This window comes from Typopeltis vanoorti, chromosome 7 (assembly GCF_054136105.1).
Source record: "Typopeltis vanoorti isolate ZY-2024b chromosome 7, IOZ_Tvanoo_1.0, whole genome shotgun sequence".
In the NCBI taxonomy this organism is placed as follows: Eukaryota; Metazoa; Arthropoda; class Arachnida; order Uropygi; family Thelyphonidae; genus Typopeltis; species Typopeltis vanoorti.
In genome coordinates this window covers 147,517,683-147,530,661 of record NC_143555.1, presented here as the reverse complement: position 1 = coordinate 147,530,661, position 12,979 = coordinate 147,517,683, and the positions used below count along the sequence as shown (strand labels likewise).

The window sequence follows — 12,979 nt, the reverse complement described above, 5'->3', positions numbered from 1 at the left end:
TCAGTTTGAAAACTATTTACTATACACAGTGAACAATCACATCAGTGTTGTGAGTTACTTAACATTTGTAATCATGTCTTTTACACAATCTAAAAGGTATGAATCATGATTCACAAGGTTAAGGTATATACAAATGCACTTTGTTTTGAATTAATGTGAATTTAAATGAAATCCAGTTTTAAGAATGAAAAAAAAAATCATTTTAACAGTCATTTTCGAAAATAATTGAAGAATGTAATTCACTCTTGAGTCTTCAGGTTGCTTGGCATGCACAAGGACTGCTATACGAACACACATAGCGCATTTGGATCAAACCTGCATGTAGTACAGTCAAATTTTTCCACAAACGTAATAAATGTCTACAGTACATTGATCCATTGGTCTGTTCGAGTTTTGTATGGTGGATGAAAATAATTATTAACCAGAATAGAGTAAGAAGAAATTCATCATGAAGATTGCAGAAGTAGGTTAGATGAACTCTTTCAATAAAGAACGAAGGAATAAACACGCTTATTCATAAATTTTGTAAATAACTGCATACAGTGGTTTCCAATTCTCTCTCTCTCTCTCTCTCTCTCTCTCTCTCTCTCTCTCTCTCTCTCTCTCTCTCTCTCTCTCTCTCTCTCTCTCTCTCTCTCTTTCTTTCTCCCAGTCGTTAGTTGCCAAAGTCTATCTGCAATGTGATGTATGCACCGTGAATACTTTAACATTTCCATCTTCAATTTTTTTTTATTTGAACGGATTTCTTGATTTGTCACAGAATAAAACCCTTCGCAAAAGATAAAAAAAATGCTTTGTGAGGGAAAAAAAAGTATAACAAGACTTTTATTCGTTCACTTATTTAATTAATACAGATAAGTTCATGTGCTTCTAAAGAGAAATTACTTCACAGCCAAGTGACAAGAACAGTAGGGTTATTATTATTATTTTTTTTGTTATTTTTTCATTGCGCGTTTAAGATGTGAGACAATTATACTGGTGCTCCGTCATTAACCCGCAAAAGGAAGTTACACATGCGTGAAGTGTCATTAAAACATAATTATTATCGGCCGACTACACTGTTAAAATAGTGAGAGTTTCATTAAATACATCATATTCCAAGCTCTTAAATTCTGAGATAATATTTGTCACTACTTTCATCATCATACTGAATTATTTTAATGGAATATTATTTATATTATTCTTATTTGACACTCCCCTATGGATCCAATAACTCATTGAGGAAAGGCAATGAGTTGGAATGAGTCTCTGGCCGATTTGCCTGGACGCAGGACGAAACACAGAGGAATAAAAAGTCCTGTTACCTCAGCTAACTCATCTTCAAATGAAAAAGCCATAGAAATTCCTCTCGCCATGACAAGAATCGAATCGAATCCAAGTCTTTTCCAGTCAAAGGGAGGCACACTGTCTCACTGTCTCATAATTCTTTTAATTGCGATAGAGGCGCTTATTTAGGGGGAAAAAAAAAAAGAAAGAAAGAAAGAAAAGAAAAGAAAAAAAACAAACAAACAACATAAAAGACATTCATATCAATTCCTCTAATCCAGATGCAACATTTGTATATTTATATCGATTATATATTCGATATAGTTATTACAAGTTACATAAAAAAATGGCATAGTTGTTTTTTCTATTACTAGTCTCTACAGGAGAGAGAGAGAGAACCCCAAATTAATGGCTGAATCATTTACGATTCAGTACACCATATACATGAAAAAGGAATAGTTAGATATGTCAATATCAATATAGTTAATACGCTTACATGTTGTTTTTATATGTTGTATCCTCGACTTTTCCTCCGATTAGTGTTTTCACTTTACCCCTACTTGACTATGCCCAGGTTTATTTGACATACATCCACATATAATCAAAGTCCCAACCTGAATCCCATAGAGTACTTTTGGGAAGAGCTAAACTGACGTGAGAGACAACGTATAATCTGGAATAAGAGCCAATTCTTTGGTGCTCTGAGTGAAAAAAAAAAAAAAAAAAGCCCGTTGAATGCATTGTTAAGTTGAGTGACGCCATGCCTTAACTTTGCGCAGCTGTTATCAGTGCCAATGTAACATGCTACAAAAATTGACATTCTAGAAGATATTGGACAAAGAATTTGTTTTGTTTTCCTTACATAATAGGTGTTCTTATGGTGATTCATGTTTGTAGAAATATTTTTGATCGGTATCCAAAGACGATAACTGATATATATATAGACGATATCGGAGTTCATATTTATTCGGTAAATAATGTTATTAATATTAATATAGTTTAAATGACTATAACACCGAGAATAAAAAAGAATAAGGTTTAATTGTGAGACACTACTAGTTTCGTTGAAAAAATCAACTTCTTCAGGTGTTAAATACAAAAAATTATATAAAAATTAACAGAAACATTATAAAATAATAACAGCAGATCTAATATAAAAAACTGTAGCACAGTTTAAAAAGGAAAACGTGCTGAAATTCCAATTGAAGTTAACTACGTGCGTGAACTATCGCGAGAGCGCCAATACTGGACAGTAGAAATGTGCGCATCAGATAAATTGTAGCTGAGGCTGTTATTCATTTGGGTTGAATCGAGGGACATTTCTTTAGATTCAAGTATCCTTCTCTAGAGTTCATCATAACAAGTATGTATATTGGAGGTTTGAGACCAGTCTATGAGGTACTGCCGGCCTTCGTCGGAGTTTATAGAGAATAGCATGTAGCTTGAGAGAGCGCTGGCTTGGGTCCTATTGTAGGACATGTCTCTTTTGTGTTCTTCAGTACGTAAAAGGACAGATTTAGCAGTTTGACCGTAGTATGGTTTGCCACATTCACAAATGATGTTTTACTTTAGGTCTACAAAGTATGGAGCGAAGTTTAGGAAACGTAGTGAAATATGTTTTAATGTTGAACTTAAGAATTTTTGCCAGTTTGGGAGAGAGGGAGCTAATGTATGGCAAAGATACATATGCCCTTGGCATATATATATATATATATATATATATATATATAATAATAATAATAATAATAATAATATATTTATTATTATTATTTTATTCACATAATTGATACACAGTCAAAACAAGATATCATATATTATTATTATTATTATTATTATTATTATTATTATTATTATTATTATTATTATTATTATTATTATTATTATTATTATTATTATTATTATTATTATTATTATTATTATTATTATTATTATTATTATTATTATTATTATTATTATTATTATTATTATTATTATTATTATTATTATTATTATTATTATTATTATTATTATTATTATTATTATTATTATTATTATTATTATTATTATTATTATTTAGAGAGACCTCCAGGGAGTCAGAGACTCTTCGAGGGAGGCCACATACTACACACACCATCATATTTATTCTTGAATTCATTCACACTGCATGCACTCTCAACATCCAAAGACAATCCATTCCAATCACGCACCATCTTCTGAGAGAAAATTCTACCCCTCACCTCATTCTGAGCTTCCAAGGATGCTCTCTTGTCCTTTCCATCAATTGAATTCCTGTATGACCCTTTCAGAAGTTTGTCTCAGTGATATCATCCCCTCTTTCTCCTGTTTGCTAGTGTATGCAGTCTACAAATTCTCAATATGTCTTCATAATCAATATTACACAATCCGAATATCTTTTTTAACACTCTCCTTTGTACTCTCTCCAATATATCAGAATCACAACGGAAACCAGACCTGCGCACAATAGTCCAAGTGAGGTCTTATTAAGGCTTTGTAAAGAGACAAAATAACATCCTCATCTTACATGTGAACATTCGTTTCAGCATTGCAATTATCTTTTGAGTTCTATTTTCAATCTTTGCTACATGGCCCCTGAACTTCAACTTCCTATCTATTAACACCCCAAGATCCCTAGCCTCATCAGTTTCTTCTAGCCTAATCCCACCAATATAATACAACATTGGATATCAAATCATGCCGAAGTGACCAAGCACTAAATATTCTACATATATATTCTATGTCTATATCTATATTCTATATACGAGTATATATAATAAAAAGATACACAAAAGTTTTTGAAACACATTTTTTTCAAACTTAAAATTTAAAACATTACGCAACTCAAACAAAGCGCACCCTTTTGAAGATCATATAATCAGGTTATTTATAAATAAAAAAAAGCACTTTCTTTAAATAAACAGGTAAGCCACCGCCCAGATCTACCCCCAAATCAACAGGAACAGCAAGCTAAACATCACAAATTGCTTTTATACCAGCTGATGATTCGTCCAATCATCAGCTGGTATAAAAGCAATTCGTCCAATCGCTTCTTCAGCCTGGAGTCACACTTCCACCACAAATATTATCAAACTACAACGTGTGCAAAACAAGTGCTTGCGTGGTTCGTCAGAAACAATCAACTTCATCGAGATACAAATATTCCTTATATATTTTCTCTTTCCTACAATCTTTAGCAACGAAGTTATTCTTAAAGACATTCATACACCCCAATGATCTAGCCCAGCAAGCTGTAGCATACGAGGCAACAGATATATTCAAATATAAAAGACCAAAAGCCATTTTAACTTCCTGTAGCAATGCATAATCTCCATGCCCATCCTTCTTCTTCTTTGAGTGCCATCTCCTATCGGAGGTCGGCGACCACCTTGGCAATTTTGAGCGATTCTCAGCTATTCTGAGCAGTCTCTCAGAGTTCATACCAGTCCACTGTCTGATATCTGCCAGCCAAGATTTTCTTCGTCTTCCTTGTTCTCTTCTTCCATTTATCTTCCCTTTTATAATCAATTGAAGTATCTTATATTTTTCATTACGAAGTAGGTGACCAAGATATGCAGTTTTCCTTCTTTTTATGGTATCTAAAAGTTCACCTGATTTCCCCATTTGTTCCAGTACTTCCTGATTGGACGTTTTTGCTGTCCATAGGATTTTTAACATTCGTCTGTATAACCACATCTCAAAGGCTTCAAGTCTTTTTATTGATGTTGTCTTCAAGGTCCAAGTTTTTGCACCGTACAGCAGTACAGACCATACATAGCATTTAACCATGCGTACTCTAAGCTCTAAGTTTAAACTGCGGTTACACAGTGTTGATTTCATCAAGAGAAAATTTTTTCTTGCCATTTCAATTCTAACTTTTATTTCCATTTCTGGATTGCAATCTTCATTTAACCAGCATCCGAGATATTTAAACTTTGCCTCTCTTTCTATTTGTTTCCTATTTAAAGAAAGTGCTAAATTAAGAATTGGTTTCTTACTTATGACCATGAATTTAGTTTTGGTGATATTTATTTTTAATCCCATTTTTTCACTCTCTGTATTTATTAGTTCCAAAAGATTTTGAAGATCCTGAATATCGTTAGCCAGAAGAGCTGTATCATCGGCATATCGGATGTTACTGATGATTTCACCATTTACACTAATCCCTTCCTTTCTTCCTTCCAAGACTTTCTGAAATATGGCTTCTGAGTAGATGTTAAAAAGAAGAGATGACAGCACACATCCTTGCCTTACTCTTCGTTTGATGTTAATGGAGTCTGTAATAATGTCATCAACTTGAACAGATGCCTTTTGGTTCCAATATAGGTTTTCAATGATCCTGATGTCTTTACCATCTAATCCAATTCTTTTTAATAGTATTCCATGCCCATCCAGGGCCAGCAAACTGCTCATAAAACTCTACCCTCACTGTAACCATAACAGATAGCGGGGAATATGAAAAGCTTCTTGTTTCACCCCTCATCATCATCATCATGCGTATCAAGGATTTAGGCCCAGCATGGCCTGTTCCGGCCTTAGAAGTCATCGTTGAATCGTTTAAGAGGACGTCCTGGTTTTCTTTTTCCTACTGGCTTGTACTTTAAGGCTTGTTTTGGTAATCTTTCTGTTTTCATTCTTTGAACGTGTTCCATCCATTTATGTTTATATTTTTTATTTTTTTTCTATTATTGGTTCTTGGTTTAATTCTTTCATAATTTCTTCGTTTCTTTTGTGATCAAATAGGGTATACTTTGCAGTTTTCCTCATAAACTTCATTTCTGCTGTTGTTAATCTTTGTTTGTCTTTTTTTGTTTTATTGTCCAGATTTCGCTTCCATACATTAAGACTGGTAGGGCTAATGTATTGTATACTTTTAGTCTGGTTTGTTTTTGAACTAGGTTTGGTTTAAATATGGAATTAATTACACCTGTTATTTTTAAATATTTTGCAATTTTTAAGTTTATATCTTTTTCATTTTCATACATCTTAGGTAGTTAAATGAATTCACCTGTTCTAAGATCTTGTTATCTATTACTATTTTAGTTCTTGCTGGATCTTTTCCTTTAAAGGCCATAGTTTTTGATTTTTCCGTTGATATTATCATATCATAAACTTTGGATATCTTATTTAGATCTAAAATAGCTTTCTGTAAGTTATCTTCAGAATTTGTAATTATTATTTGGTCGTCGGAAAAGAGGAGAGTGTTTAAGTTTACTGTTGGAGAAAGTTTAATTCCTTGATGTAAATTTTTATTCCATTTTATTATTATTTCATCTAAGTAGATATTAAAAAGAGTTGCTGAGAGGGGACATCCCTGTCGGACCCCTTGGTTTATCTCTTTCGTATATGATAGCTCGTGATTTAATCTTATTTGTATTATAATATCCTAAAAGCTATCACATATATACTTGTGATAGCTTTTAGGATATTATTTGGTATTTGTCTTTCTTTCAATATGTTAAATAATATATTTCTTTTAACTTTGTCAAATGCTTTTTCAAAGTCAATAAATTCAATATGTGTTTCTAAATTGTATTATCTTCCTTAGATATAAAGAGCCAATAGGCTTCATTTCGGTGATATAAACATTATTTAAATTAAGGGGATATTAAATCCCACATTGTTTTAAAACCGGATAAGAAACTCAAAGATTGGAATCAGAGAGTTTCATGCCGAATATAGTAAACTATAAAAGTATCGGCGATTACTAGCGTGAGCTAATGCAAGTAATCCTAGTACGTAGTACAATCTCGGGCAACTCGCAGCAAAGGTGGTAAAGTTCTGATCGCTATTCTTGGTATTTTCCATAATGTAAACACACATTTCCTAGGAAATGTATGCTGTCATTACATTATGGTGGGAGGTCACTACCCAGACCGGTTTCAGCCTTATGAATAAGTAAAGCAGTCTCAAAAAATTGGGACAATCCCTAGGCCACTCAATTGTGGGCGAAAGACTGTCCATCTCAGGGTTGGCTCCACTCAGTGATGGCCTTCCACCCACACACCACCACCGAGCAGAACCTCTCATATTATGAAGAAAAGCATTCACCAACAAAGCCCCTCACCGGGCCGTTCCGGAAAACACTTTCCCCGGAGACTCAAATCGCTCCCTTAAGGCAAAAACCTTAAGAGAGCGAACTCATAATAGCCACGCACTGGTTTCAGCCTTATGAATAAGTAAAGCCGTCTCTAAAAATTCGGACGATCCCTAGGCCACTCAATTGTGGGCGAAAGACCGTCCATCTCAGCGTTGGCTCCACTCAGTGATGGCCTTCCGCCCACCACCACCGAGCAGAACCGCTCATATTCCGAAGAAAAGCATTCACCGACAAAGCCCCTCACCGGGCCGTGCCGGAAAACACTTTCTCCGAAGGCTCAAATTGCTCCCTTAAGGCAAAAACCTTAAGAGAGCGAACTCATGTTAGCATCTCACCGGTTTCTGCCTTTTTTGAGGCTTCATCAGTGAGTAGCTAGACCAAATAGATACCAAAGGGTATAGCGAAAAGAACTTATATACTCTGCTATACGAGTTGCCCGAGATTGTACTACGTACTAGGATTACTTGCATTAGCTCACGCTAGTAATCGCCGATACTTTTATAGTTTACTATATTCGGCATGAAACTCTCTGATTCCAATCTTTGAGTTTCTTATTAGGTTTTAAAACAATGTGGGATTTAATATCCCCTTAATTTAAATAATGTATTATCTTCTTTTCTCTATTATTAATTTTAGGCAAAAGGCCGGGTCTATACATGATCCTATAGACAAAATCCTTTTCTAAATCCATTCTGTACTTCTAAAATAAAGTTTTCGGAATATTTCATTAGTTTGCTATTTAAAATTCTGCTACATATTTTGTAACAGGAATTTAGTATACTGATACCTCTATAGTTTTTAGGGTAATCTCTATTATCTTTTTTAAAGATAGGAATCACAATTGCTTTTTTCCATTCTATTGGGGGGATACCAGTTGAGTAAATTTTATTTAAAAATAATAAGTCTTTCTTTGAACCTTGGATCCTGCGTATTTATATAGTTCTGAACCTAGCTTGTTTCTTTCAGGCTGATTTCTAATTCTTCTTTAGTTATTTCTTTTTCATTTTCGTTAATTGTTTGCAAGTTGTCGTTTTTAAAATATTTGTCTGTCCACAGTTCTGTGTAGTAATTTAGAAATTCTTCTAATTTCAATTCAGTGTTTAATTTTATGTTTTCTTTGGTATCTGCATTTAAATGTTTCAAAATCTTATTATTGTCAGTCAAAATTCTTTAAACAGGTTAAATTAATCTTCCATATCCAGATATTCCCCTTTTGTAGAAAGATTTTCGTTCTTTTTCAGCAGTAAAACTTGGAATCCAAAGGATGATGTTTTTTCCAGTAAGAAAAAGTAGAATGAAGAGTCTTGAGTCAAGACTCATCGATGGAGTCAATAGTAAGATGCAATATAACAGAGATAATATCTGTCATGCCTCATCTTGTCCTCCTTTTTCCCGCAACATGTACCCAATTTCCGAAGTGCATTTTCATTACTAGTTGTATTGGATAACATTTGATTAATAAAATATATAATACATCATACTAAAACAAGTCTTACAATTCATCTCACAGCGGATGTGTATTCAGAGGGGAATGCTTTCAGAATATTAAGTGCAGAAAATTCAAGATATACACCAAAAATGTTTATCTTCATCACAAACCACTCTCAGAAAAAATTTCTGGATAGGTACACTTAAGAATCTTAATAATAATAATTTAATATCATGAAATGCAATATTATTAGAGGTATTGTAATGTACTTGATTTATTAGTATTGTCATCATCATCACCACCATACCACTGCCTCCATCGATCATTGTGACACCTCCTGTAGTCAAGATTCATCGATTGAGGCAATAGTAAAATGCAGTATAACAGAGAAAATATCTGTCATGCCTGATCTTAACTCGATTGAATGTTCGTGCATTTACCACCTCATTCGGTAAAGCATTCCATTCATCAACCACTCAATTATGCACCATACCTTTATAAATTTCCAGGAATAACTTCTTGTCTCTTTTCTATTCCCTACTTCAACCCTTTGAAAAGTATCCTGAGTATCTGGAAAGCTCCTCTTAACAATTTATGTCTCAATTATATCATCCCTCCCCTCCTCCTCCACTTCCGGTCCCCCTTATATTTCACAAACCTGATATTGCTTTCGCTATCCCCCTCTGAACCTTTTCCCTCGTATTATAATAACAGTGAAGTTTTAATTTTGAAAAACTGAAAACATCAGTAACGTCACAGAAGCACTATTATCTTAAACAAATATGAAATATTTTCTTAAATTATGATACTGGATTAGAGTCAATATACGTTTCTGTAACTACCCGGCTGATGTATTCATTGTAGTACTCTATACGAGTATAACGAACCTGAATAAACTAAAAAAGCAAACACAGTGTTGTAGTAAACATCTAGCAATTCTTTCTTGATTGAAGCAATCTGTAATTCCATTAATATAATTTCTACTTAATAATAATTATACATAATAATATTCAATCGTTATTATCCAGTTTATAATGACAATGTTCATGAATTAACCTCTACTTAATGAGTATAAGTTATTAGCAATCTAGTTGAACTTTTATCTAGCGCTACAGAAATAGTGTTATGAGACTGCAGTTAATCGTTCGTTATTGATTATAATTCTCAATAAATTGATTTCGTAAATTAAAACTACGTGGCATTTATATAACAATATTAATTAAAAAGTATTAATACTTATTAATTACCACAAATCTACATCAGAAGACGCAGTAAAATGAAATAGTAGCTGTAAATTGCAGGAATCAGAAGACTTGAAATTACTTTGCTTTGTCAGAGAAGAAGAAAATGTCACTTACAATTGCTAACTTTTCTTTTCGCTACTGACACGTTATTGGTAGAATTAACCGCCATCATTTCATAGCTCGTCTTATGATTCTTCATATCAGCATAGTCCGAAGAAACGTTAATTGATATATCTATGTACTGTATATGTATATATCAATGTACATTATACTTTTAATACCGTGTTTCGTTTTATAACCCTGTGGTTTGCAAGTATCGCCATCTAGTGTGCGTATATGGGCAACTGCTCTTTTGTTTGAATTATATATATATATATTTTTTCTTTTTTTCAATATCGCTTATTAAAGGGAATAAGTATTTTAAAATTATAGCTTGAAATTTATTCTCCACGACGCTATCTTTTTCTGATTCAATTTCTTTTTTATTTATATATCAAAAATATAATGTATAATATAGAATTGACACCATTCTATATCATGAAAACGTATTGAGAAGTTTGTAAACATTTCTTTGTGGTAAAAGCTATATCATTTGATTTTAAGCTTTTGCTTTATAAGTAAAGCTGTTTAAGCTGTTATAAGTTTTAGGATTAAGGAAGACCAAGCCACCGATGATGCGCTTCGTTTCTTTAAATCTCATTAATTAAATTTTAAATCATTAAATCATTAAAATTAAAATCATTAATTAATTAAAATAATAAGTTAATAAGTTAGACGATCTCATACGGAGGTACAGGGTTTTTTCTCCCGGAAACTCCGGTTTTTGATCTCGCATGCAGACAAATCGGCCCTTCAGAACACACGCAATTTACAGACAAAAAATACTTGTTGTGGTGGTGGTGGTTGTGACCAGTAGATGACGTTGGTAGTGGTTGACAGTAGAGGTTCTGTGTAGTAGTGGAGACGGAGAGTTGTACAGTAGGTGTCCTCCCGCGATGAGTCTTCGGACTCCTTGGAGGTATCACGAATAATAATAATAATAATTATTATTATTATTGTGATATCCTGTTCGTTCCACGTGTGATCTCCATCCAGGAGGTTGTGTTATGGATATCCGTATATTTCTGTCATGGGCTAATCTCGTGCTCTCTGCATAGTTCAAACCCAGCAGACTTATATTCTTGAACCGTGTGCATGTAGCTGTCTTCCTTTCTATTATATGCCTTCAAGTCTTTCCTCTAAAGTCTTTTTTGAGCACTTTCATGCCTCTGACCAATATACACATACTGGCCACTGAATTAAAAACCTTTATGCAGATGTACGTAAACGTCACTTATGCAGCATATATGCAAATACTTGATCACGTGCGTCCCCATGTGTTCTAGTCAACTATAGCATTTAAAAATGTTGCTGGTCAGTAATCATCGATAGTGTTGATCACAATGGGGAAAAATAAAGGATTTTCGGAGTTCAAGTAAGGTCTTATTGTGGGAGTCCACTGGCTGGAGCCACGATTTTGTAAACAGTAGCGATAAATGGTTTCTCAAAAGCTGAGATATACTGAGTGTTTAATCAGTGGAAAAATAACCCGCATTGTCGAAGAAGCATAACTGTGGTCCTAAGACAGTGTCAGGAACGAGAAACCCGTCATCTGATAAGGCTTGTACAGACAAACAGAACTTCCTTGTGCAGCAGTTGACTGAAGCATTTATTGAAAGGTGTTTTCAACCCATTATCTCACCAAACTATGCACAGGGAATTGAAGAGTATCAGTACTGACAGGCACATATCTACCCTGAACCACTGATTTCTGCGAAGAACCGGAAAGTTCGTCTATGGTGGTGTCAGGAACACCATTACTAGACACTGAAAAAAAGTCATTTTGTCTGACTAGTCATAGTATACCTTGCTATATATCGAGGATAGGCAGAGAGTTTCACTGGAGTCCCATGAAGCAATGAACCCAGCTGACCTTGTAAACACAACTCAAGACTCTAGAGGTGGTGAGTGTTCTCTTAGTATGGAACGGGTCTCATGATATTGATGGTGGGTCGGGTGTGTCTCAGAGAATATCTGAACATTTTTGCTGTTCAAGTGCATCCTGCAATGTTAACTTTTTATTCATCAAGTGGCAGGATATGCATCTTCTATCCATCGCGAAGAATTGTTCAGCGAGCATGACAGCATATTCTACCATCTTCCCTGGCTACCAGAAAGTCTGGATCTGAACCTTATTGAGAATTTGTGGGGGATGTTAAAAACGGATCCAAGAGAAAGTCCTCTTCCATGAAATCTAAACCAGTTAAAGGACTGTCTAGCGACCGGGTGTTATGCAGACGTCGATGCAATCCAACACTTTCTGGAATCTATGCCAAACCACATATGTGCTGCAATTCAGGCTAAATGAGGTCCAACACGGTATTAAATAAGTTTCTAATTCAGTCGCCGGTATATTTCTGTCTGCCATTTATTAGTTCCATTTTAGTGCCTATTATCTCTAAAACATCATCAAAACTTCTTTTGAAATAACCACAAGATCTTCAATTCTCTTCTGTATTTGGTGGATGAGTGGTGGAGTCAAAGAGAGTTAGTTGTAGAGTAGGTGCGATGAGTCTTTGTACTCCTTGGAGGTGTCACATAATAATAATAATAATAATAATAATAATAATAATAATAATAATAATAATAATAATAATAATAATAATAATAATAATAATAAATAATCTATAAAACAAAGATAAACAACTCTTTTCCAAATTTCTTTGTAGTATCAGCTAAGTCCTTTTAACCCTATACCTTTTGAGACTGAGCGGGCAGTTCAGCCTCCACCAGTAGCTAATGAGAGATAGCTGGCCCAAGACTATCACTAAGTATAAGCTGCAACCGATAAAGAGACGGCAAACAAGTGCTGCCATCTCTTGGTACCTAACTCTAACAGGATATGTT

General features: G+C 34.1%; 1 protein-coding gene across 1 annotated transcript in view; it reads right to left on the bottom strand.

Annotated features, from left to right (window-relative positions):
- Positions 1-10,213, bottom strand: part of LOC150105176 (sodium-independent sulfate anion transporter-like) — a 255,432-nt gene extending 245,219 nt beyond the window's left edge. Inside the window, exon 1 of the mRNA XM_090395526.1 lies at positions 10,148-10,213. Within this exon, the coding sequence (XP_090251652.1) occupies positions 10,148-10,205 (58 nt within the window). The 5' untranslated portion in view covers positions 10,206-10,213. The remainder of the gene's footprint in view (positions 1-10,147) is intronic.
- Between the last annotated feature and the right edge of the window lie 2,766 nt (positions 10,214-12,979).